Genomic DNA, 26,037 nt, shown 5'->3' with positions numbered 1-26,037 from the left:
GATCCAGTTGTGATTGTCTGAATACTTTCTCCCTCTTTCGCTTCTTGTTGGGTTTTTTTTTATCGGAGAGGTGTCGGTTTGTGCTGAAACTACTTGATGTGTATTCTTATGAACATGTATTTGATACCACAAACAGTTTTTGCATGCTTACTAATGTAGTCAGAGCTGGTGTGTGTGTCCTACTGGCCGGAGAGGACAGGGACTTATCCCAAGGTTTTGGATGTGCAGATCTCCACATGGAGCTGTAGTCCTGAAGGGAGAATGGCTGGCTATGAGGAGACAGAGCCGCAGAGGGTAGGATTGGAAGTCAAGGTATCTGACAGTAGAGGATTTCAATTCCAACTTTGAAGTAACTCTCTTCGAGTTTTGATTGTGGGTAGAGGGTATTTACTTGATTCTCCTATCTATGATATTGATTTCCTTTTTTATCAGCTTATCTTTTTTTGTCAAAGTTCTTGTCAGACTTAAATGCTACTGCTTATCTCCAGGTCTTTACGGCAACAAACACTGTCCCCGGTGGCCGACAAGAGTCCTGCAGGCTTCTTTGCTCAGTGCTGAATATTCTGCTGAACAACCGATAAATATAAATATTTGACTTGGTGTACTGACTGGAATTAAATTACCTGCTGATAAAGGGAAAACAAGGTTTCTCAGCCTTCTTCAGCCTCTTGAGATTTCCTAACCAAAGCCCCCATTTTATGTTGCAGTCGCAGCATAAACAGATTGAACAAAATAATTCAATAAAAAAACACAAGTATTGATTTCTCACAAGTTTGGGACATTGATGTATTCAGTTCATTTTAAAATGTGTCTGGTAATTGTCTACCCCCTAATTTGTTCTATATGAGTACTTTAGACTGTAACTTTCTTGTGCGTTCAGTTATTGCCCAAACTGTCGTAATTGTCTTCAAGAAAGTAGGTCATGAAGACCTAGTCCTAATGTATTGTACCTGTCATAGGCTTTACAAAGGTCCTTTGAATCCTGTAATTTTACAAAAACAACACAAAATCCTCAAGAGGCAGATGGTTTAAGTGGTGTGTACAGTGCTTCTAGACCTTATTGAGAGATCTAAACCTTATTTTTGTTAAGTAGCATGATTTTTTATTCATATTTTTGCTGATACTAGTAATCAAATAACAGTCTGTCTGCATGCAAGCACTTTAACGTTCCGTTTCTTTTATCTTTATGGTTAAAGTGCAATCTTGCTGAAGATAAACACAGTTTATTGAATTAAGATTTTTATTTAAATGTGATTTTTTTTTGTATCTTCTGTTTCCCCCTGTGTGAACACCTGGGTAGCCTTCTCACCTGCCAAGCTGGGTGAACACAACTCTCAGATGCTCTCTGACTCTTGTTACTGTGCGTGGGAGAGCTGGAGGCCTGTGGGTGTATCGTACTGAAGGGAGGAAGCTCAGTCCTGTTGGGCTTCAGGTTTGAGGGTGGGCCGGAGGGGTTGGTCAGGTCAAACCCCAGAACAAACTAATGTCTTTTTTACTGTGTCTGTCCTGGAGACGTCCACACGGACGTGCGTCTTTCAGGGGAAGTGAACGTGACGTGCGGATGCACCGTTTTAACCCAAACCCCTTACTCGGTTACCATGCCGATGGGCAAAAATGTTTATGACGGCTGACAATGATGATGATTGATGAGATTATAAGGACAAAGCTGGTGTTTTTTTACTGTCTGTTGTCCTGGTCTTTGAAACTGGGTACATTTTGGTCACAGTTGAAAAGAAACGTCTATTTATGTATATATGCCAACTGTTGCTCTTGCTCGGACTTGTTAGTGTGCAGTTTGTCATGGCTTCTCTTTATGTTGTAAAGAACAAAAGATTAAAACAAAAGTCCAGAAAATGCTTGATGAACAAATTAACTTGTGTTGTGTTACAATTTACTCCGTTTTTAAATGTTTTTTTTTGTTTGTTGGTTTTTTAAGTCTTCTAAAGGGTCAGTGCTGTCTGTCTCTGTTGTTTCTGATCTGTTGGAATATGAATATTGCGTCATGTACTGTAGTTACCTAGAAAACAAAGTAGCAGAACAAGCAATAATTTACAGTTAACTCCCAGTGTCTGTACTTCTGTTCGTGTGTCTCAGAGAATTTTCTCTGTCTGTTGCAGTACTTGCTTATATTTGTGTAGTATGATTGTCATTCGTTTCACATAGATACATATATAAAGAATTATTCTTAAAACATGTTGATAGTGTTTTTTGTCAGAGATCTGACACAGAAGGTTTTCATTCAGTCCAGATCGCGGGATCGAGATAGAAGGTTCCAGTGTAATCGTGTGCAGGATAGTCAGGGCCATATGCCTCGTCACACGTCATGTGATCACACGTCATGTGATCTGTGTAGCCGAAGCTTATTTACTGAAGGAATGCCGCAGTCGGGTCTCCCAGACTGACATACCAGGGACAAAAGATGCATGTCTGTAGAATGTTCCTTGCAGAAGAGCTCACTGTCTGTCTGACAATAAAAAATGACTTCCAGTGGTAGCATGTGAGGCATCTGTAAATATCCCCCTCTTCCTCTTCCTCACTCTCCTTCTCCTTGCACTGCCCCTCTTCTCTTACTGTAATCATTTGAACCTTTTCACCTGCATGTCTGACGTCCCAGTGAAGAGACACTCCATTACAGGCTGTCCGTGAAAAACCCTCCAGTTGCTGTGTGTGTGTGTGAGAGAGAGAGAGAGAGAGAGAGAGAGAGAGAGAGAGAGAGAGAGAGAGAGAGAGCGGAGGGTGAGAGAGACAGTGAGAGAGAGAGAGAGAGAGAGAGAGAGAGAGAGAGAGCAGAGAGAGAGAGAGAGAGAGCGGAGGGTGAGAGAGAGAGAGAGAGAGAGAGAGAGAGAGAGCAGAGGGTGAGAGAGAGAGAGAGAGAGAGAGAGAGAGAGAGAGAGAGAGAGAGAGAGAGAGAGAGCAGAGGGTCAGTTGGTCCGGTAAGAGTTGGTAGAACAACTTCTCGAGTGCTAGGAATCCATGGGCTCCCCTGGATTCTTCCCAATTAGACATTTCTCCTTTTAACACCAGCTGGAGATATCACATCTCCAACCAGCCTCTCGCTTTGGAACATTAGACTGAAGGAGTCAAATTTGCAAAAAACAAATAGACAACACTGCATTCCTTCCCTTTGTGTCACAATAAGCCAGACCTGCACGCGTCGATGAGAGATCCACTCAGCGAGTGGTTATCTAGTCTTCTCTTTTTTCAACTCTGTGTTCCACTTCCTTCTTCTCAGCAAGTGGAAGGACTGTCAGAAAACAATAAGACAAAGCCAGTGACACATTTGCTGCAGCCCACATATTCATAAAAAACAAAGTTTCGCCGAAACTCCACTTCAAAGGAATTCATTATTTTCTTTCTAGCCCATGGAATGTCATATAATGATATACTGAATACTAATGGAGAGTGGTGGTGAGGAGAGGAGGACAAGTAAAAACAGACGTGTTTATGGTTTACCTGCTCATTAACCTCTCTCACCCTTCTCTCCTCTTTCCTTTCTTCCCCCTCCTCTCTCTCCCCACTCTCTCCCCTCTCTCTTCGCACCCCTCTCCCCCTCTCCTCTCTACGTTCTACCCCTCTTTGCTCCCTTTCTTCTCACCCCACTTTCCCCTCAACCCTCTTTCCCCTCTCACCCTCCTCTCCTCTCATTTCTCACCCCTCTCACCCCTCTCATCCCTCTCACTCCTCTCTCCTGTTTCCCAACACAATGACCAGGCTTGTTTCTCCCAACAGGCAAGCCAGTCAACATGACAGTTTCAGCAACGAGGAACAGATTACCTGAACACCCACACAGTGTAACCATTAACACAGAGGGACATTACATACGTACCAGAGTAGCTTAGAGTTCTACAGTTACAAACCCAAACAGCCTTGCGGTCTATCTGAATATCCACAGCAATTTTTCGTTGTGGTTGAACTAAAATAATTCTGTTGTGTTTCTGTATCGATAGCTACGTAAACCTATTAATCTAATGGTGGTATTTGAGAATGTTACATATTTTCACCCTCTCTCCTCTCTCAACAGAAGAGATGGATCTCTCTCTCTCTCTCTCTCTCTCTCTCTCTCTCTCTCTCTCTCTCTCTCTCTGTCTCTCTCTCTCTCTCTCTCTCTCTCTCTCACTTTGGCTTGCTGTCCTCCTTTTCCTCTCCTCTTCGCTCCATCCCTCCTTCCGTCATCTCAGGAGGATCCCAGGTCATGTGATCAGGAGAAGAGGCAGAAGCCAACAGTATGTCGTTCCCTCAGGAGACACCTTTCAGTCTCTCACACAGATAAGGAACACTGTCATGAAGGCTTACAGGTAACACATGTTTCAATCTGATAGAGAATGTTGTCATGCAGGCCTGTAAACAATGTGTTTACTCAATTGTATTGTACTTGTCACCCTGATCAGTGGTTGGAGGACTTGACTGCTGATCAAGCGATCGCAGATTGTAAAACCTCCATGTACTGTATGTTTACAAATAATGACACGAAACAGAAAGAAAGTTATGATAAAAGACTGAAAACGATTATCCAACCAGGCTCTCGACTAACAACAGTTGTTTAATCAATAACTCAACCTTGACCAAAGCGTTTCATCTGACATGAATCCATTATACAGAAAGTCACTGTGACCCGGTTGTAAACAATACCCTGGTGTACTCAGGAGTGAGAAGAACAACAAGAAAGATCTTTTGAAAGGGGACTTCTTCTCTTTGTTTCTATGAAATGTGATCAGGATCTTTGGAAATCAGTTATGTCTTGAACCCCTAATGATAACAGAGGTTTTCTCTGATTCGTGCGTGAGATCAGAGCACAACAGTGAAGAGTACTGCTGACAATAGTAAAGCAAAATACTAGGCAGGACAGGAGAGGGTAGGGCCAAGGAGGGCAGGCCAGAGCAGGCCAGGTCAGGGCAGGGCAGGGCAGGTCAGGTCAGGGCAGGGCGGGGCAGGGCAGGGCAGGGCAGGAAGTCATAGCAGAAGTCATAGCATACACAGTATAGGAAAGCAGAGTAGAGCAAAGGAGAAGAGAGCAGAATACTTTGCAAAGTACTGGAAGCCGAACCACACCTGTCCTGGTCACTGAAGCTTGGTTGCAGCTCTGTATCAAAGACAGAAGACCCAGGCACTGAGGATCCCAGAGGTAACATAACGCCACTGAAGCTGGACAGGGACTGAGCAGACTACTAACGCACGGGATGTCACCGTTTCCAGACAGGGAAAAGGAATGTGGAGAGAGGGGAAGAAAAAGACGAGGGAAGAAAGAAGAGAAGAAAGAAGAGAAGAAAGAAGAGAAGAAAGAAGAGAAGAAAGAAGAGAAGAAAGAAATGAGAGATGAGGGAGGGGAGGAGAGAGAGGAGAGTGAACACATGATATAGAAAAGATAAGAAAAGCTGTCTTTTCAAAAAGCCCTGTTTACCTTTCATTGAAACAGTTTGTCTTGGTAATATAATCCTCCACCGCACCCTTCCCACCCTACAGAATGGGAAGTGCTTTCTCCGAAAGACAAAAGATGGCGTTATAACAATCTTTTATACCTGGACTGTGGGCAAACACCTGTATTGTCATTCTAAATCATCCCACATTCTAATGGAGGTACTTTTAACCAGAAACCTACAATGAGCTCTCTTATTGGACTATTTCAGTTGTGTTGATAAGATAGCATCTTTGAACTATACACTTGCACGCCCACACACAGACACAGATTATTTGCATGCCTATAACGCACCGTAAATGGGCAGTAATGATTTTTTCTTCCTTGCCTAAGCAAATGGAGATACACCCATTCATGTGCACACCTGACCACATCCTCCGGGATGGGATTTTAGGATGCCTTTGAGAACTTTTGATGAGAACGACTGTATTAAGTTGTGACAGACAGACAGACAGACAGACAGACAGACCGACTGACAGACAGACATAATAAAGACCCACCACATACAGTAACTGATCACTCAGTAGAGCAGAACAGAGTAGAGCAGCAGCGTAGAGCAGAGCAGAGTAGAGCGGCACTAGAGCAGTGCTTCATTGTGATAGGAAAGAACAGAACGCCCAGGAGGCAGGAGGACCTGAAAAACCAGCTGCAGCGATTACTCTTACCAAGCCACAACAAAGAGAGAGAGAGATAGAGAGAGAGGGAGGGAGAGAGAGAGAGAGAGAGAGAAAGAGAAGGGGAGGGAGAGAGGGAGGGAGGGAGAAAAAGAGCCAAACAGTGAGAGGGAAAAGGACTAAGAGAAAGAGAGTGCAAGAGACTAATATCACACAGTCCTCCCTCCTTCACACACGCCACCACAGAACCAGCAACTCGGCACTTCGGTTTTCTTGTAACAATTGTTCTCCTCCGTCCGTCTCTCCCCGACTCTTGGAATACCTGGGAAGAAACCTGTTCCTCCCCGCTGCCTCCATAGACCCCTCCCCCAGCCCGGTGGGCCCTGACAGAGGCAGAGACGTGGACTATGCCCCCCTCAGGTGAGGGCGAGGGGGCCAGGTGCTGCTGCTGAGTCCGGAACTGAGAGTTGCTCAAGGACAGTTAGGTAAGCCCCTCTGCTACTCTGCTGCTCCTTCCTTCCTTCTCTCTTCTCTGGTCTCCCCTGACCAGAAACTGTTGTTATTGTTGTTGTTGTCGACCCCCTCAGACTAGGTGTTGGTAGAAGGGCGTGGGGGGGTTGGAGACAGGTGAGACTCCGGTGAAGAGGAATAGCTGACATTCCAGGGAACTCCCCAATATCGTATCCACCACTACTATTGTGCCACAGGAAAGGTCATATGGCTAGAATGAATTTCAAATTCCTTCCTCCCTCTCTTCCTCCCTCTCTTCCTCCCTCTCTTCCTCCCTCTCTTTCTCCCTCTCTTTCTCCCTCTCTTTCTCCCTCTCTTTTTCTATCTTCCTTTATCTCTCTCCCTCTCTGTTGCTGTGTTTGTGGTGTGATATTTGGAATTGGAATTGAGATTGGGTTAAATGTTTATGACAGGCTGGACCAGGGTGATGAATCACTTTTCCTGAATAACATTGTTAGTCTTAAATCATGTTCATGAATTTCTAAACAGTTTTTATTTTATTTACTATATTTTACTTTTAAATACTAATAATATTTAAATACGTATTCAAATATATAGATAACACTTATGATCATGCCTTCATTACCATCTGAATTCTGGTTTGTTCAACACATGACATGGCAACACATGTAACTTGGTCTACCTGTGAAATTAATACGTCTAGACTCCAAAACTCCTGATAAAGTTCAGTTTGTGGTAAGTTGGTGTGCTCATCTGAGGAGGTTCCCACAGGACTCCACTTGCTATAAGGTCAAACAAGGCACTGGAAAAGTTTCAGGGCTTTGTGAAATGAGTCAGTAGCATGATTATGATGATTAATAACATTCTCTGGTGTGTCTCCCTGCGTTTTGTGTTGCAGTTCTATAAATATCTCTGGTGAAAGACAGGGTGCTTGGAACAAAGTACTGTGAGGTCCACTCTGTACAGAAAGCCTGTACATAGTTCATACATGTATTGTCAAACAGGTAAACTGCTTATTTCTGTTTTATTAGGAACAGAAATCTGAAAGTGACAACGTTTGTCGACACTTTTCCTCAAGACCATTCTTTACAAGTCACACATTTTATTACTGTTTAGTTAATTGTTGGTATAAAGTGTTGCCGTTTCACTTACCTGTGTGACAGACCGTCACGTAATACCTGCTCACCAGACAGACCGCTAATTGACGTAATACCTGCTCACCCCCAGAAGAGAAGTGGAACTAACAGGTGCAGCTGTAGTGTGCAGCTGACCTCTCTTTGATTGACTGCTTTAATATTGACTCATGTCTTCATTTGATTTAGGATGCAGATGACTTCAGGAGTGTGTGTGTCTGTATGTGTTTCTGAATGTCAGTGTGTCTCTGTGTGTGTTTGTGTCTGCCTGTTCCTTTGTGTGTGTGGAGTCTGAACGTGTCAGTGTGTAGCAAAAGTTAACAAGCTTGACATTTTCATGAGAAGAGGAAACCATATTGTTCCTGAGATTGACAGTCCATTCTCAGAAGAGACCAATAAAGCAGTTTCTGTTTGCTGAGGGAAGTGAGGAGGATATTGAAATGGTATGAAAGTCAGATGCTGGTAGATAGAACATCAAACACTGGCTGAAACAGTGAGAGTTGGACAGATTGCTTAGCGCTACGCTCATTGTCAACTTAAAGACACTTTTTTTTTTTTCAAACAGTTTTGTTGTATCAACATTTATTCTTCAGCTCCAAAACCACATCCCTATTGCGTGTGTGACTAACCTGGGAAAATACAAGAAAATATTTGCTTAGCAATACCCGTCACCTCTGCAAATAGCAAACATGATAGATTAGTCATTAGTAATATGAGGTTCTTAATGTTGAGTCAACAGGGGAGATGTGGTGATGTAATATTTGCGATGGTGAAATAAAACCTGCAGCAAGAGAACTCCATAAGGAGACAGATGTCTCTATTAAGTTTATTACTCTGCATCTGTTTCTCAAATTTAAAAAAATGTACTAGTGGTGGAGTTTGCTGCTCTAAAGGAGTTCCAATTAAAATATAATCAAATTATTTGTTCCCATCACCTCCAGAACACTGTGACCTCCATTTTGAGTGAAAGGCATACTGCTATACAAAGGTCTTGATTGACTGAGCTCAGCCTATGAAACACACCTTTGTCCTTGCCTGGCCACCTGAAGTCTTTCTGAGTCATGTTATCTGGTTTGAGCTCTTTTCTGTCTATTCTGGTGTACGTCTATTTTCATTCTATCTGTTGTCAAATCTCCAACACCCCTCTAATGAATCTTCCTATCGTCTACGGCAGCGATTCCCAAATTGTGGGGTCTGGTCCACTACTGTTCTGCAAGGGTAATGCAGGTCGGCTGCTGAACCAATGAAAACTAAAATATTAAAAATGAATAAATATCAACATATTTATATATACTTTTGGTAAATTATTATAACAATTCTTAAACATTTCAAAATGACATTTTGAATTCAAAATCCCTTCCAAAAAGTTTTGAAAGTTTGAAAAAATATTTTTGAAAAGGTTTCTACGGGTTAGAAAAACATTTGAAAATAAAGTTTCTAAAGGTTTGAAAAAATATTTTCTACAAAAAGTTTCGAAAGGTTGAGAATATATTTGTTTTTTCAAAAATAGGTTTGCATCATTGATGAGTAATTGATGAGGACTCTACTAAACTTTACTGTACTCTACTGTAGTCTGCTCTGCTTTATTCTACTCAGTTTTAGGCTTCTCTGTTCTCCTCTCTCATCTCCTTTCACTGTGTGTGAATTTATTTTCAAAAGTTTCTAAAGGTTGAACAAATATTTTCAAAAGTTTCAAAATGTTTTCCCAAAAAATATTTAGATAAAATGTTTAAAAAGAAGTACAAAAAAATTAAATGTTTCTAAAGGTTTGAAAAATATTTTCGAAAAAAAGGAAAAGTAAAACATATTTTAAAAAAAAGTTTGAAAAAAAGTTTTGAAAGATGTTTTTGAAAAATAGTTTTGAAAAATAAGCGATTTTCTGTCCCCAAAATAGGTTTGCATCATTGATGACTACTTTATGAGGACTCTACTAAACTGTACTGTACTCTATCGCAGGGCTCACAACAAACTTTTTTCCAGTAACGTCCCGAAGTACAAAATTAACCACCCCAAACTAAACTTGACCTGTCGTCCCACAGTTGTCCAAAAGGCTGTGTTGAACTATTCCCTACATCTTTTTATCGGGACTGTCTGTCTCTATTCATATAGTCAGGACGGGACACCATTAATTTCGAGCCCTGTTTGTGGGAACCCTGGATAAAATAGATGAACCAGAATCTGCTGTTATTTGGATCATAGAAAATATTGGTCCTTTTTTAGCTACCTGTGAGAAAACAGTCTTTAATCTGTGTGAGATTTGGGTGCTTGTCTCCTGTATTGAACTGCCTGGATAAGTGATGCAGTTTGTCAATTCCATTACATCAGCAGCAACAGGTTTGTTTGACTTGCTGGTCTGCGACTATTTGGAATTGAATTAGTTTAGTCAGAAGTATTGTCCTGTCATGAACTAATGACCTACCTAGTTCTATCAGCATTGACATAACACTTACTTAGGGGATTGTATTCACAGGGGCTGTAATAATGCAAACAATATTGCTTGACTTTTGATATTGTATAACTGTGTATACCTAAGGCATATTTTTCTCCCCCCTTTGTCTCTCCATCTCTCTCTCCTTGTCTCCCTTCAATACATACATACATACATACATACATACATACATACATACATACATACATACATACATACATACATACATACATACATACATACATACATATATACATACATACATACATACATACATACATACATACATACATACATACATACATATATACATACATACATACATACATACATACATACATACATACATACATACATACATATATACATACATACATACATACATACATACATACATACATACATACATACATACATACATACATACATACATACATACATACATACATACATACTTTCATAACATTACACAAATAACATTCTTTGTTATTTGGAAAACTGTTCTGCTGTTGGTGTTATGGCGCGCGCTATCCGCATTTCTCATTGAAATGACTTGAGTGTGCACCTCTGCAAACCAGGGCGATCAGATGAGAATGGCTAAATTCGAGGCATCTTACAGCAACGGGGGCTACGAGCCATTGCGATACATCCGTTGTAAACATTAGCGCTTGTTGCCGCCCCTCTCCTCCTCATTAGCATTTAAAGCTACAGACATAGAAACAGCGCGTTTTGAGGAAAGCTCATTGTGGGACTGCTCGTAGTGGCTGTAATTATGTGACCTTTAAGTAATTTGTTTACTGGTAATGTTGCTGACTTTCACTCTTAATCTATGTGTGCTTGATTCAGTTATCTGCCTCCTATGTGTGTGTGTGTGTGTGTGTGTATGTGTGTGTGTGTTATGTGTGTGTGTCGACTGCCCAGGCAGCAGGCACACGTAACTGTACAGAGACTGATCTTCCGTGTTCCAAGGTTTTCAGCTTTTTATAGCTGATGCAAATGCTGTTTCCTTTCTGAAGCTCCTGCTCTGATACTATTGAGCTCCCAGTTGGCTAAGAGTCACTCCTGTGACACCGTATGTGTGTGTGCGCTTGTGAGTGTGTATTAGTGTGCGTGTGTATGTGTCTTCCAGTCTACGCTGCATTCAGGAGCCCGTCTCCTCCTCAGGCTACTGTCCTGGGTGTGGCACACACTGCGTCTGCATCTGTGTAGATTTATCATCCATCTCTGACTCATCCCCCGGGAGAGAAGATTCCCTCCAGAGCAGACGAGAGAATGAGTGAAGCCCACACATTCTCTGAATGTCGCTGCCGTGCATTGCATGTAAATCCATGTAATCACATCTTCGATGTCTACATGTCAGTCCCCAGCTAGACAGGAAACTCATCGGCCTTAACTGACATTCCACGAGCCTTGGCTCCTCCCTCAGACCGATCTCCCTCCCTCCTCAGCGCTGTAACTACTTGGTAGTATTCTCATCATTTGTTCCATACTTACATTTACATTTTTTTAAAACATTTTTAGTCATTTAGCAGACGCTCTTATCCAGAGCGACTTACAGTAAGGACAGGGACTTTCCCCCGAGACAAGTAGGGTGAAGGGTGTCCCATGGACACAACGTCATGCGGCAGGGCCGGGAATTGAACCAACAACCTTCTGATTAATGGTCAGACTCCCTAACCGCTCAGCCATCTGATCCCCACTGCTGCTGCTACTTGAGACAAACAGGCTGTGTTCTCCCTGACTAGACCAACACCGACCCTCAGAACACATCGATATTCCAAAGAGTCAGCAACACTGTTTACTGAGTGATCAAAACGGACAATGGCTGATAAGAAACAAACAGTAGACCATTTCATCGAGTAGTAAACTGCAGATGCACAGCTGCCCCTTCAGCAGACTGGGAGGTAGGCCTCTATGGAACACAGTGTACCAGATCACCTGATCCATTGGGTTGGTCTAAACTCAGACAGCAGGGGTGGTTTGGACACCGTTGGCTTCAGTGCCTGGGGGCAGAGTGCCAGACCAAATGCTCACATCAGATGTCTTCTTGGTCTAATCGTAAAGCCTGTAGTTTGGCGACCAGGAAACCAGTCCTCCAAGCTGAACATCGAGGTTTGGTTTCTGAGAATCCATCTGGCTTTTCAACTGTGTAATCATCCCATTAATTTGCATTGTACCGTTTGTCGTAAACTACTATAGTTCTCTTTTCTCACAATAGTTCAATAGTATAGTTCTCTTTTCTCTTTGTCTATGTGTCCCTTGATCTGTCTTCCCTTTGATCCCTCTTATTTTAATCTAACTTCCTCCGACAGAGTAGTAGAGAGAGGGAAGCAGGGCTAGAGAATGGGTGCTCAAGAGAATTCATCTAATTCTCTTACTTTCCCCCAAGTCATACCTGTCAGACTACACCTTGGTAGAAGCACAGCTGGAGAGGAGTCAGAGCTGAAGGAACGTGTGAATACAACTGACAAGGATCTTTGCTGTCTTACTTGTAGGGTGCTGCTGAAGATGCAAACTTCAACTGTCCAACCTACTGTGACTAACCACACAACAGTGTTCTCCAACGTCACCTTCACCACCAAGTCCCAAGAACAAATCCTAACCCAGAGTAAGTCATCGGTGTGTGAGTGTGAGTGGGAAAGCGCACCTGAATACCTGTAGCTGTTTTTGTTGAGGTCCAACACCTGCAAATCAAATTTAGATCTTCCACCAAGTGGATGAACACCCCCGCCCCCTAAAAGAATACATTAATAAATAAATTCATTTAATTTATAACGCACTCTCCATTCAGCTGAATCTCAGAGTGCCGCAGTACATAGTAAGAACATAGTTAAAAAGAAACTATAATAAAACAAATGTAAAAAGTTTCTGTATAAAAAGGTTTTTAGGCCAGTCTTAAAAGAGGCCAGTGTCTGTAAAGCCCTAAGGTGGTCAGGGGGGCTGTTCCACAGGCGCGGCAGAATAAAACATCCTACACTCTCCCTGACCCATGGATGTTGAAATCAATATGCTATTATGACTGTAGTTAAGATAAGCAGGACTTGTATAATATAACGCCCCTGTGCGTCACCGCCTCTAATCAAGATGTACTGCGAGGGAGTGCCGTCTGTTAACCCCTTCACTGACACAGGAACTGACAGACCCCTGTTCATATGAACAAAGTTTGTCAGCTGTAATTAGATTCTGTGTGGGATTATGTCTGATGGTTTCCCCCTGGTTCTTTCTCTATTTCTCTCTCTCATGTTCTCAGGTTCTGGGGCCATGATTGCTGTCATCGTCATAGGAATCATCATAATTCTTGCCATTCTACTTGTCATCCTGAAGACCTACAACAGGTCAGGCAGCATTATTTATAGACAAGCCTCTCTGAGCATGTGCTGAAGGTCGGGGTTAGGGATGATCAGGCACCATTCCTGCAGACAAGTCTCTCAAAGGAAGAGGTGTAGTATAGACTGCCTTATATAGGAGGTGTGTTGGGTCAGTCCATTCAGTTACACATAGTTAGCTGGTATCTAATGTCACTTGTTTATGACACTTGTGACGGGGTTTGTGACACTTCTGGCAGTATCTCTCATCCTGACCTGAGAAGTTGTATCATGAAAAATATGTCCATTATCCCTATCCTGTACAGTACATCAATCAACACAAAGGTTATTCATGATATCATGCAGAGTATACTCAGTACAAATCAAGGTGCGTGTATTCTCCGTACCCCTAGGCGGACTCATGCTTCCAGAGTTATGGGTGGAAGCTCCAAGCCCCGGCAGAAGAAGATGTCCTCTTCCACTGCCCAGACTAGCATGGCCAACAGCAACCTGAGAGTCGGTTCCGCTATGCGCGACATCGCTCTCGCTAACCGCACCAGAGAAAACGGTTTCCGTATTCCTCGGGTCGAACTTTCCAGCATGGATACCCACAACGTGGAAAACCCAGGCAGCACAGACAGTGTCAACAATTCTGAGCAGGTCAGCACGATCAGCGGCTCCACTGTGACCATAACCATACACGACCTCCCTTCGCTGGGAAACACATAGCGGCCCGGCCGAGGACTAGCCAGGGAACAGGATATCTGAGACGGCAACTTCACGCTGGGAAACAAAACATGAACATGAACAAAACAGTGTCGTCAGAAGACAAGGAGGCAATGAGAGATGTTATATCCAAGCAGAGATGGATGAATTCTCTCTGTAAACGTACACTATTGTTCTGTTGATCATAGAGTTCATGGTTCATAGTGGATCGTGAAAGACTTGTCTGTGTATGCATGTCAACTGTGCCAACTACAAGCAGCTCTGCATATTTGCCAGTGAAGGGGAAGTGTGTGCGTGGTTGCCTGTGTGCGTGGTTGCCTGTATGTATGTATGTGTGTGTGTGTGTGTGTGTGTGCGTGTGTGTGTGTGTGTGTGTGTGTGCGTATGGTTGAGAATGCCCCAAGGGCCCCAAGACCAACATTTAATAAAAAAATATGTTTTTTAAATGTTAAACATCAAAGTGTTTAAGACCATAATATACTCTGTAAATGTGTGGTGTCAACCCTGTAGATCTGATCTGCAGATAATTATTAAATTAAACCTGTTGAAATTGATATCAAAGGATTTTGCACTTTACACACACCTTGTTCTGTATTTGTTATGTTTTGTGGTTCTTTCATTGCAACTAATATTTTCAAATAAACGTTATAATTTGTAGCAATGCATGTGTGGTACATTGTGTAGATTTCCAATCGTAGTGACCGTAGAGAGGAGTAAAACGTTAATTCCGAGGATATGGCGTCCTCCGCTGGTAGAATTGTGAACCGGAAAAGTAAGGCTGCATTCAAGATCATGGTTTTAAGCAATAGCTTACGGATGACATTTTATACAATTAGAAAACTAACTTGATTGTGATTTTTTAAAAGTCTGATTACACGTTTACTCTACTTGCATACACACATATAATCTTACAAATATTTGATATTTGGTAGCAAGTCGGTGGCCAACATCGACGAACTATTTACGTGACTAATACGTAATGCAGCGTAGTATTGATGTTTACAATGGTGTCGTTGGGTAAGTACTAGCACAAGTGCGAAGACAAGCTAGTTGACTAGCAAACTGTATTTTCAAATTTATCCGTATCTTAATGTTATATCAGTGCTGCAAGTTATCCGTATACAGTATAAAACGTAAGGAAGGAATGTTCTAATTTGTATAGTTAGAGATGTAAACGACGATGAATGAACACGAAGTGGTTCTTCAAAACACTTCCGGAACTTGAACTAAAATCATTGCTATATTCAACGTCAATTTAGCTAGCTAAACGATAGTATAGGCTATCACACACAGTGCCGTGAAGAATTGACAGAAACTATCGGGAAACCAATTGTGAATGAAAGCAGGGATTTCTTGCAGGCTAGTTTAATGTTACTCTCTTGCAGTGGAGGTAATGTGTCTGGTGCTGGTCGCAGTGTTGTGGGGTTGCACCAACCCGTTCCTGAAGAGAGGGACCGAAGGAATAGAACATGTCAAACACAGCAGCAAACTTCTACAGTTCATGGCAGAAATCAAGTTCTTGTTTCTAAATGTCAAGGTAAACTCGCACCTGTACACGCTTACACACACGTACACGCACTCACAGCAACTTGTCTGTAACATGTTATGCTGTGTCCCCAGTACCTTATCCCGTTCCTGCTGAATCAGAGTGGCTCAGTGATCTATTACTTCACTCTGGCTACAACCGGTGAGCACAGAGAACTCAAGAGTTGTCAAATGGAACGTCTGTCCTACGTTACTTAACCATGAACAGAGTTCAGGCTTCAGTTTGCAGACACAAACCGACTACATCTTCCTCTCTCTTCCTCTCCTCTAGACATGTCCCTGGCGGTACCAGTGGCCAACTCCCTTACTTTCGTTTTCACCCTCCTCACAGGAAAACTGCTGGGCGAGGAGTTTGGAGGCAAAAGTAAGTATGTGGTCTTCACGATGCCTCTAAAGTCCCTGAATTGATCACTAAATAGTTGTGAATGTCTTCTTTGGGGTTCTTCACACATTTTACATTCCCTCTCTCTCTTTCTTTCCCCCTCCGTCTCTCTCCAACACCCCTCCCTCTGACTATTCCCAGAGGAGATGGCTGGGATGATTCTCACCATGACTGGCATCACTGTGTGTGTGGTCAGCTCTATTACTGAGACCAAGATGACACAACAGCAGAACATCAGACACACCTCACCCTAATGTCCCCCAAGGGGGAGTCAGATGGCTGAGCGGTGAGGGAGTCGGGCTAGTAATCAGAAGGTTGCCGGATCGATTCCCCCGCTGTGCCAAATGACGTTGTGTCCTTGGGCAAGGCACTTCACCCTACTTGCCTCGAGGGGAATGTCCCTGTACTTACTGTAAGTCGCTCTGGATAAGAGCGTATGCTAAATGACTAAATGTAATGTACACACACACACACAGACACAAAATCCTTTGTTTGAACACACACGTCTCCTAAAACCATCCACCCGGACCTTTCTATTTCTCTCTACTATAGGCGGTGTTCATCCAGTTGACTGTGTTTTCCAAGGACCAAATTATGACACTGTCAAGACATGCTTGTTTAGAAGCTCTACACATGGTTTCTTAACGAGGCGTCCGTATTGTAGATAAGTAAGGCTAGGTTTAATCACACCTCCTAGTTTGTGTGAGTGTGTGTGTGTGTGTGTGTGTGTGCGTGCCTCAGCAGAAGGCAACAGAGCTGGCTAGTCGAGTGTCGAAGAGGAGAGACTGTGAGTGAATGCGGTTGGACCCAGGCTGACATGTGCATGCACAGCACAGTGCCCAGCTCCCACGGAGCAGGAGGAAGCAGCGAGGGGCCTGCCGGGGTTCAGACAGGGTTCAGCCCCACATCCAGATTTATGACTCATCCATAGAAAGGACCAATGACCTCCCAACACACTACCCCTTCTCTGGCCTATCTGAGCAGAGCCTATACAAGCACTGTGTAGAGGACGCCGTGCGGGCAGGGAACAGACCAGGCACTGTAGGATTGCTGTTCAGACGTCTACCTTGTAAATGTTGTGTGTATTTGTTGCACTGGGGACCAACAACGATAACATCCATAAATACTTTTATTTTCAGACCAAGTACTTTGCCAGTCGGATAGATAACGTTGCTGCTATTGTATATTTGTAAGAACTATTGCAGATACTGTGTTTGAATGAATAAAGTATTTTCTGACTAAACATAATTCTTAGTATATATATTTTTTAGATAGATTATGTTGAAATAAACAACATACTCAAAGGATTATTTTTGTATTTATGTCTGAAAAGACTATTTTATATTTACATAGTGCCTTGCATTGTTATAAATACAAGGATGCCATTCCATTAGATGTACATTTCATAGTGTCAAAAGTCACAGTTTCTCCTGCAAAATACACAGCAGGTCGTTTGTATCTCGAATATATTCACATTATGGATTATATTTGTATAAAACAATGAATAAACCATGTTGCTTATACAGTCCTCATTAGTACACAACCTGCGATGTGAATTCTCCCCATCACCACCACAACAGGACTGGACCATTATGGTGTTAGATGGGGGTCACAAAGACTCCCGCTGAATTAAACCCCCCAAAAATAGAACACAGCTATGCAGTTTTTCACTGAGTACAAACAGGCTGGGGACATGATCCCTGCTGAGTGAGGGAGGGGTAGATACTATGTTCTCTCCAGACTCCCCCCCTGGTCTCCACGGACCGCCGTGTCAGCTCCAGAAGCCTGAGATGAAGCTCTTGAGTTTGAAGAGGCCATCTCTCCATGCTCCTGTTCTGCCTGCAGCAGCAAGGATGAAAATAACAGAATTCATTACCTCTGATTGAATGTGTATTGTCTCACATGTGCTGAATAACAAGTGTGTTTGTGTGTACCCCGGCAGCTTTGGTGAAAGTCTCTGTGGAAGCCTCTTCTTGATGAAACGATGTGTTTGCAGACTGTTGACGGTTATTGTCTTGCTCCGAAGGTTTTGCCTATTAGAAACAAATGTTTTTATTTTCTGTGGCATCTTCAGTGTTACTGACACTGTGCAACAGACCGTGAGACACACAGTTGTTCAGTACCGGATCATCTTTGTCCTCTTTGTGCTGGAGATTTTTGTCACTGAGCCTCTCATTTTTTACTGCCTCTGCTTTCCTCTGTTACAGACAGGAATTCAAATTAAAGTCACACCAAGGTGCAACATTAAACTTGCATCCTGTGCTTGGAACAGATAAATGTTCTATGTGTACCTGCGAAGCATCAGTCCTGTCTACGACAGCATGCTCTCTGTGGACTGGCAGAGGGCTGGGTCTGTCAGGGATGGGGGTACATCTGTCAAGTGTGGGGCTATTTCTCTCAGATATGGGGCTAGCTTTTCCATGTGTGGGGCTATTTCTCTCAAGAGGGGGGCTATTTCTCCTAGGTTTGGTGCTAGCTTTTCCATGTGTGGGGCTATTTCTCTCAGATGTTGGGCTAGCTTGGTCAGATTCAGGACTATTTCTCTCAGGTGGGGGGCTATTTCTCCTAGGTGTGGGGCTAGCTTTTCCAGATATGGGGCTAGCTTTTCCAGATATGGTGCTAGCTTTTCCAGATGTGGAGCTCTTTCTCTCAGATGTGCGGCTAGCTTGGTCAGATGTGGAGCTATTTCTCTCAGGTGGGGGGCTATTTCTCCTAGGTTTGGTGCTAGCTTTTCCAGATATGGGGCTAGCTTTGTCAGGTGTGGGGCTGTCTGTCTGAGGCAAGTGGTGGACTTTGTCAGATGAGGAGCTGGCTCTGTCGAGTTGGGGGCTTGGTCTGTCAGATGACTTCACCTGAGGCTCAAGCTGCCTTCGCGTCTTCTCATCGCTTGGCTGACACAAAAATACAACACGACTGAGGATTATGTGGATCGACCATGTACATATCTAGACCCTTAAACACTCCATCGAAAGCAAGTTAGGAGGAGATGACCCCCACCTCATCGCCGTCCGCTGCTTGGTGCTGAGCTCCTCCGTTCATGGCCTCTGTTATTGCCATTTCATTGGGAGACTGCAGATAAGGAACTACAGGTTATTGACCACAAAGTCCCTTTGACATCCGGGTCAGGAAGTTGATGGTGAGTGGATAACGCTGGACGGTACAGCCCTCCTGGAACACCACCCTCCCACCCCTGTTGCCTGGGCAACGAGGCATCTTCATCACACTAACCTGTTGTTTTCTGCCTTTACGAGGAGAGTCTCTCTCTTTGTGTTCCTCTTCCTCAACTGTCTCTGCTACTTGCTAATGGAGAAAGAGACAGTGGGTGACAGCTCAAGACAAGCCCAGTGTGTACTGCCTGAGGTCCAGGAGGACCATTGTACCTGGTCCACAGGGATCTCCACAGTGGTGTTCTCATCCTCCTGCACCTCCTCAGCTCCTTGTAGCTCCTCTCTCGTCCTCCGCACGCCTCCTTTAAACACGCTGCTCTGGCCTGCAAACAAACACCCCATCCATCAAACTACGTGGCGTTCAACCAGTTCAACCAGATCCGACTTCTTATTAAGAAAATGTTATTTACGAGGCAGCATCCCAGTAATAAAAAAAAGTGTGTGTGTGTTTGTGTGTGTGTGTGTGTGTGTGTGTGGAGGGATGGGACAGGACGCAGAGTGTGTTTACCTGCTCCGTCTCTGGGAGGGGGTCTGGGCTGGCCCCTGTTCTTGCGGACCTTGGCTGGTCTGGCGAAGAAGATGGAGGACTCCTCCTTCCCTGACCCCCTGGGGACGGCCTGCTGGGCCGACCTGTCTCCCATCTCATCCCCCGTGGATTTCACTCTCCGCCCGTCCGACTGGAAACAACGATAAAGTGTGAAGGGGCCACATTCCTGCCAGGTGGGCTAAATCAAGCGCATAGAACTGTCTGGGAGTTTAAATCAATGAAATGACTAAATTAAGTAACATATTATGATGGTCATTGCCATTGTTAAGGCCATGGGTGGTTTAGGAACTTCAGATCTGTTGGTTTTGTACCTCAGGGGAGTCCAGCAGGGCGGAGTCACTGTATCTGTCCTCAGGCCCGCTGACCACCTTCCTGTTCTGTGTGAAGGATAAAGAGACAGAGTGTACCACAAAAACCTGTTGCTGTATTCGTAGCAGCCTGTCAGTATGGTGCTGGATCAGACAGTGTGGTGAAACAAGCTTACCTCAAGCTTTCTCCGCTGCCTTCTGTGTCCCGGGAAATGTCTGGAAAACAACGGTGAAAAAGATAAACAAGGAAACTGTAGGTTTGAAAGTCACAGCTTTTCCTGGCTGTGCTTCGTTTGATGGATCTTCCTGAGGGACAGAGCAGTACATAACACACTACCTCTCTGAAGCTTTAGGAACCTGCAGCTCCACATACGGAAGCTTCTTGAACCTCTCGGTTCCCACGGCAACATAGTAGTGTCCAGTCTCCAGCTGGTCAGCGGAGGTCAAGGTCGTGCCCTCCAGAGTGCACAACCTAAGGGGTCACAGGTAAGAGGTCACTGATAAACTATAAACTGTACATCTAATCACATATTTGTTTAGGGTCGTTTGATGACTGGGAGGTCATTAACGCTGATGTTCGCTGGGTTGGTCAGTGTGTGTGTGTGTGTGAGTGTGTGTGTGTGTGAGTGTCTAACCTGCGCACGGCGCCGGTCCGCAGACTGGCTCTCTCTGTCACCAGGCTGAGGATCTGCTCCAGCTCACGCTGCATGCCCCGTGGGATAATGAAGCGTAACGGAGGACACAGCAGATCTCCGTTACGGAAAACACTGGACAAGGACGGAGAAGAGACTGGAATTTGAAACTGCTCATCGACAGCTTCTGTATGTACGATACTTGTCACATCCTTTCTGCTGTTACTCTGTAAGTATGTGTGTGTGTGTGTACCTACATGGGAATGTGTGTGTGTGTGTTTTCAAGTGGACTCACTATATGATGCACGGTACAGGTATGTACTTCCTCCACTTGGCTGAGACGTTGGGTCTCTGGACGACTTTAACCTTGCAGGTACACAAAGAAATGCCAGTCACAAAACTGTGGATTCAGCTCAACAGCAATGATACAAAAGCTAATTTGATTATGAAAACCCCAAAACCAAACCTCTGTTTCACAGTGATAAAACTTGATGCAAACAACATCAATGGAATTTTACAACAATGACCCAACCCCCCAATCCTAGCGGTACCCATCATCCCTTGTGTATAATCTTAACGTTGTGACAGATACACTTGTGTCAGTGAGAAGGCTGTGACCATGGCAACTCAGAGCACTTCAAGACCTCTCCAGTGATTTGAATGGACAGATGTCTCTCGCCTCGACCTGAGTGTCCCTCTTTACGCAGTTACACAACCGCACACTCTCCTGTTCAGCACTAGTCTGCACAGAACCCCGCTCTCATCATGTCATAAATTCAAACAGGCTTTGGCCACAATAATACCACACTCTTTGACCACAGGAGCGGCAACAAATCAATCAACAACAAAGCTGGACGATAACATCCTACGGTTTCTTCAGTGAAATAGTGTGGTGTTTGAAGAGGGTGGCAGGCAGGCCTGGGGTGGCTAGTGTAGGGCCGGTATGAGACCTGCCCAGACATGCTTGGGCCCTGATAACACAGCTTCACCAGCTTCTGTACACAAAGTGGGAGCTGAGATCCTTGCCCCCTGAAGTACAAAACAATGTTAACCCCCCCCCCCACACACCTCTCCCGTGTTAAAGCCACAGCAACCAACAACACAGACCCTACACTCAGCTTAGCCTGTTGGTGGAGAGACTCCTAGGAGACACAATGAAAGTCTACTGTTTCACCTCAGTATTGCTACGTAGCTCAGTGATGGGAGGGTCGGACAGTGTCTCTTCCAGTGTCTGCTAATGTTGTGAGAGTGCTATGGCAGCACCAACAAATACTAACGTCTAGCAGTCCAACATAAACTCTTGCGGAGGCTTTATTTGTGACCAGTCAGCCACAAGGCCGTACAGAACGACATATCTCCTCGCCAAGGTTCTGAAAAAGCCTTGTGGAATATAATAATTCATACAAAGCTATTCTTCCTCAGATTCAAGGGCAAGGCTAAACCAAAAAAATCAGTAAGGTAAAAGTATAAAGAGGCAAAAAGACAGATGGAAAAATAGAAACGTTTCTGAAATCTTTACCAAATTTTCTAAGGGAGTACTTAAAATGGGCAGATGTTTAGAATATAGGTGACAAATGTGTACACAAACCCAAACTGTGACACAAAATACCCATCTCGCACCACATGTTTCTTCAGCACAGCCACCCTCCATACCATGGTTTCCCAGTTCAAACTGTCAGTTGAAATCAGTCCATGTGTAGGTAAGTGTTGTCAAATGAGTAGGCAAATATTGGGTTTATCTGCAATGGAAAATCTAAGAGCTAATTTTCATATTTGGTTTGGCAGCCATCCAGGTCCAAGTACATTAAGACCTAACCACCCCCCTTGGAGCATTCCAGTGGCACATTCCTGTAGGGCTGGGCAGGGTTTAATGAGTTATGGACTCAACCATCGACCCCAAAAGAGAGATGTTCAATTGAAACCTACCTGAGTAGCCTCTCCTCGTGCTGCAGGCAGCTTCTTCTGTCCTGAGTTCAAATAACTGCACATCGGAAACAGTCAGCATTACAGGAAGCACACAGGCACCTTGGTTTATGACTATGATCAACTTGTCCTAAACTGGACATACATAAAATGGAACACTGACACAATACTTTGGTTCTGATGATGGAGCAGTTGGACAAAAAAAAGTTTAACTTAAAACAATACCACTGACCAAGGTTGGTGAAGCAATGCCATAAATCATAAATACTGAAGACGGACTCACTTCAGTTTCTTAAAGCGCTCGAAACCGGCAGCCACATACTGCGCTCCGCTCTGCAGGTCGGTCAGGTCTCGGACCCTGGTTCCCTGCCGGGGGGTGTACAGCGTCCTCACGGCCAGCGGCGCCTGGATGTTCTGGGTCACGTCGTTCAGGAAGGCCTCCATGGTGGCTACCTGTCGCTGGTTCACCACGAACCTCCTGCCGCTGTGGAAGGGATCTCCATTCCTGTAGACCACCACACTCTTGACAGGGGGCAGCAGGGCTGTAGAGGTCCCCATACCGGAGGACATCTCCCTGGCTTACTGCTGCTACTGAGCCTGGATGGTTCTGGGTCAGCCGGTCCCAACTGCCGAAGTCACAGTCTTCAGACCTCGGGCTTGTGCACCCAGCTGAGATATTTTAGAAGTAGATATAAAGATTCTGAATGCATGGAAAGTAAATGTGACTCAGGTGAAATTGTAAGACCTGTGCCTGTCTTCGGTGTTGTTGGTGGTCTCCCTATCTCTCTCTCTCTGTTCTGGACTGCTACTCACGCATTTCACTCTCTCTCCCTCTGAGACACACACTCACTACGGCTGTGAGTATTTCCTGGTTGCTATGGCAGCAGGGCCAGCAATGACTGGCTTTGTGGGCCAAACCATCAGCAGCCACGCAACCAAAACAAAGGAGGGAGAGGGGGGCGAGAGAGGATAGGGAGATGTATAGAGGAAAAAAAAGAGAAAGGGGAAGATAATGGGGTGAGAGATGTAGCGGGCAGAACAGCAGAAAGAGAGAGGGATTGAAAAATGGGGTCTGTTAGCTGAATCAATAAGATAAATTGTCAAGTGTTTGTCGTCTTGGAGTTAACTGTAAAAAAAACCAGACCCTCAGAATTCACTAAGGATACTGATTAACCTGTTCAACTTTTCTTCTCACCAAACCCTTCAATCCAACTTTACTAAACTCAGGGAGAAAGGTAGACACACTGGGAAATACCATTTATTCATACTAGAATAGTTTTTTGTCTTTTTGGTTTGACCAGGTTTGTGAAATCTGAATCCATAAAGAGGAAGGCGTACAATGCATGTGGTCTTGATGGACTGTATGTGGCTGTGTTGAGGTAGCGATGGTCAACTGGTTTGGGTCTTCACACAATCTCACAGCTTTTCTACAAACAATGGGCCTAAACACAGTTTTAACTATCTCCATAGATAACAGCCGTGATGTAAACCAACATCATTCTAGCACACATCAACATGTCGAAATGATACTTCATTTGCAAAGGAATGAATCAACACAAATATACGTTTTATTTCTTTTCAGTATTTTACAAAAAATATATACAAACAGAATAAACATGACATAACATACAGATACTTTTCTCTATGTTATGAGTCGAGGGCTATAGACACACCACATCTTCAAACCGACCTACGGTGAGAGGAACTGAGATGTGGTCGTTTGTTGACAGTCTAAACACAGTCCTCATAGTCAAAGGCCAGCAATCTAGTTTGGAAGACCAAGAGGACACATGGCTCCTCCGCTGTTAAGATTCATTCAGCCTTTCTCTCAGCAACAGGTACTGAAGGCAAAAAGAAAAAAGAAGAAGAGAGGTTGAGGAGGTTTCATCATCGGGTTTGACACAGTAAATACAATTTTGTGCGACCGGTTTACCCACATAACTGTGGTTGGGAGTGTCTTGTAAACACATGTAGTTCCATGTAGTGGAGCCGGCGCATCAACAGGTGATGGTTAGGAGGTGGGAGGAGATGAGCTCACCTTCTTTCTGCTGCCAATAGCCTGCTGTAGCCACAGGAGCTCCATGGTCAGAGTGTTTCTATGGAGACGTAGAGCATCTGGGCTGGGAGGCACATCCCGAGCCAGACTGCACCTCAACGAACCTGACCCAGGGAAGAGAGTGGAAGACAGAAATACAGTATTTATACTCTCTCTGAGTCTCTCTCTGAGTCTCTCTCTGAGTCTCTCTCTGAGTCTCTCTCTGAGTCTCTCTCTCTCTCTCTGAGTCTCTCTCACTCTCTCTCTCTCTGTCTCTCTCTCTGAGTCTCTCTCTCTCTCTGAGTCTCTCTCTCTGAGTCTCTCTCTCTCTCTCTCTCTCTCTCTCTCTCTATCGAAACAGGGAAAGGTATTCAGAAACACACAAACACACACAGCCTACTTTTCTGAAAGTGTCCGTAGCTTCCATCCAAACCCAGACTGCTCCAGACTGTGGTGGTGTCCTGGGCACTCTCCTGCTGTCCTTCCTCTCCTTGCTGGCTGCTCCCTGTCTCTCCGTCGCCCTCTAGCGAACTGGAGGCAGTTCTCCAGATAGGCACCTGTTCCTGGTCGTGAGACGCATCCCGCTCTGGTTCTATCCTCCCGGACAGTTGAAGTCCCGGAACGACACGTTCTGCACGCTGCTCCAAACTAATTGTGTTTGTGTTTGGTGTTGCTCCAACATGCCTGCCAAGTTTCTGCAAAAGACCGTCCTACCATAACAAATACAAACAGACCATTATAGTGGTAAGTGGTAGGACACATCATATGAGACACAATCTACACGTCCCCTTCTGAGAAACTGCAGCACATTGCTTGTATCCCTACAAAGCTAATTAGTCGATGAATAACAATGATAACTTACCGTGTCTGAGAAGTAAGGGTTGGAAATTATACCATCTCCCCAGTGCAAGTGATCTACCTTTCCGTCAATATCTCTAACAATATCTTCAAACTCGATTCGCGCACTACTGATATCCTTTCTCACCAAGTATCCACGACAACATGCCTGTAGAATGGGAACTGCATTAGCACTAGCTTGATCGCTTGACGGACGAAACAGTTCTAAAACAGTACAAATGAACGCTATTCATAGAGTAAATTGTTAACATGTACACCATCCAACGTATGTGTTAGCTAGTAATTATACGTTCGTTCGTATAAAACTCGTTTTGACTGGCTCGCTATCTTACCTGAAAATTTGTGAATATCAAGTCCCATTCGCGTTCCTCCATTGCTATGGCAACGGAAGAAATCCCGCGGCAGACGAATTGAACTGTTTTTATCTTCCGGTGTTTCGAGTGGACGTGCCAAACGTGCCAAAATAAAGGTCTGACATTCAAAATCTTGAATTGTTTTTACAATTAGGAGGTCAAAGCTTTCTGAAGCTACAAAACTAACATTTTTAAAC

The 26,037-nt window shown here is 44.1% G+C and overlaps 4 protein-coding genes across 4 annotated transcripts; 2 read left to right on the top strand and 2 right to left on the bottom strand.

Moving 5' to 3' along the window:
• Positions 1-6,254: 6,254 nt before the first annotated feature.
• ncmap (non-compact myelin associated protein) lies at positions 6,255-14,747 on the top strand. The gene is made up of 4 exons (XM_084683360.1): positions 6,255-6,512; positions 12,555-12,667; positions 13,310-13,394; positions 13,778-14,747. The coding sequence occupies exons 2-4, from the start codon at positions 12,568-12,570 to the stop codon at positions 14,091-14,093; spliced, it is 501 nt and encodes a 166-aa protein (XP_084539486.1). The 5' UTR covers positions 6,255-6,512; positions 12,555-12,567; the 3' UTR covers positions 14,094-14,747.
• A 170-nt stretch (positions 14,748-14,917) lies between these two features.
• On the top strand, positions 14,918-17,265 carry tmem234 (transmembrane protein 234). Its single transcript, XM_084683288.1, has 6 exons — positions 14,918-15,107; positions 15,476-15,627; positions 15,711-15,777; positions 15,907-15,999; positions 16,159-16,429; positions 16,570-17,265. The coding sequence occupies exons 1-5, from the start codon at positions 15,086-15,088 to the stop codon at positions 16,269-16,271; spliced, it is 447 nt and encodes a 148-aa protein (XP_084539414.1). The 5' UTR covers positions 14,918-15,085; the 3' UTR covers positions 16,272-16,429; positions 16,570-17,265.
• Positions 17,266-17,402: 137 nt separating this feature from the next.
• On the bottom strand, positions 17,403-23,164 carry dcdc2b (doublecortin domain containing 2B). The gene is made up of 15 exons (XM_084683325.1): positions 22,878-23,164; positions 22,598-22,652; positions 20,967-21,037; positions 20,675-20,806; positions 20,377-20,511; positions 20,216-20,255; positions 20,043-20,108; positions 19,693-19,861; positions 19,398-19,507; positions 19,246-19,317; positions 19,015-19,086; positions 18,309-18,908; positions 18,141-18,215; positions 17,952-18,050; positions 17,403-17,856 (listed from the first exon to the last, which is right to left on the bottom strand). The coding sequence occupies exons 1-15, from the start codon at positions 23,162-23,164 to the stop codon at positions 17,743-17,745; spliced, it is 2,097 nt and encodes a 698-aa protein (XP_084539451.1). The 3' UTR covers positions 17,403-17,742.
• A 983-nt stretch (positions 23,165-24,147) lies between these two features.
• On the bottom strand, positions 24,148-25,982 carry iqcc (IQ motif containing C). Its single transcript, XM_084679966.1, has 5 exons — positions 25,820-25,982; positions 25,492-25,635; positions 25,030-25,339; positions 24,633-24,754; positions 24,148-24,435 (listed from the first exon to the last, which is right to left on the bottom strand). The coding sequence occupies exons 1-5, from the start codon at positions 25,859-25,861 to the stop codon at positions 24,400-24,402; spliced, it is 654 nt and encodes a 217-aa protein (XP_084536092.1). The 5' UTR covers positions 25,862-25,982; the 3' UTR covers positions 24,148-24,399.
• Positions 25,983-26,037: the final 55 nt, after the last annotated feature.

This window comes from Hypomesus nipponensis, chromosome 3 (assembly GCF_054491055.1).
Source record: "Hypomesus nipponensis isolate SF chromosome 3, ASM5449105v1, whole genome shotgun sequence".
Classification (NCBI taxonomy): Eukaryota; Metazoa; Chordata; class Actinopteri; order Osmeriformes; family Osmeridae; genus Hypomesus; species Hypomesus nipponensis.
Note: the sequence above shows the minus strand (reverse complement) of the source record. Positions and strands in the feature narration are given on the sequence as shown.

Coding starts and splice junctions, on each gene's coding strand:
- tmem234 (XM_084683288.1), top strand. CDS start 15,086: ATGTTTACAATGGTGTCGTTGG. Junction 15,778..15,906: donor CTTCACTCTGGCTACAACCG/GTGAGCACAGAG, acceptor CCTCTCCTCTAG/ACATGTCCCTGGCGGTACCA. Junction 16,000..16,158: donor CGAGGAGTTTGGAGGCAAAA/GTAAGTATGTGG, acceptor GACTATTCCCAG/AGGAGATGGCTGGGATGATT.
- iqcc (XM_084679966.1), bottom strand. CDS start 25,861: ATGGAGGAACGCGAATGGGACTTGATATTCACAAATTTTCAG. Junction 25,636..25,819: donor TGATATTCACAAATTTTCAG/GTAAGATAGCGA, acceptor CCCATTCTACAG/GCATGTTGTCGTGGATACTT. Junction 24,755..25,029: donor CTACGGACACTTTCAGAAAA/GTAGGCTGTGTG, acceptor TCCCTGGGTCAG/GTTCGTTGAGGTGCAGTCTG.
- ncmap (XM_084683360.1), top strand. CDS start 12,568: ATGCAAACTTCAACTGTCCAACCTACTGTGACTAACCACACAACAGTG. Junction 12,668..13,309: donor AGAACAAATCCTAACCCAGA/GTAAGTCATCGG, acceptor TCATGTTCTCAG/GTTCTGGGGCCATGATTGCT. Junction 13,395..13,777: donor ATCCTGAAGACCTACAACAG/GTCAGGCAGCAT, acceptor CCGTACCCCTAG/GCGGACTCATGCTTCCAGAG.
- dcdc2b (XM_084683325.1), bottom strand. CDS start 23,164: ATGTCCTCCGGTATGGGGACCTCTACAGCCCTGCTGCCCCCTGTCAAG. Junction 20,109..20,215: donor GGCAGCGGAGAAAGCTTGAG/GTAAGCTTGTTT, acceptor TCCTTCACACAG/AACAGGAAGGTGGTCAGCGG. Junction 19,508..19,692: donor CCCTCCCAGAGACGGAGCAG/GTAAACACACTC, acceptor GTTTGTTTGCAG/GCCAGAGCAGCGTGTTTAAA.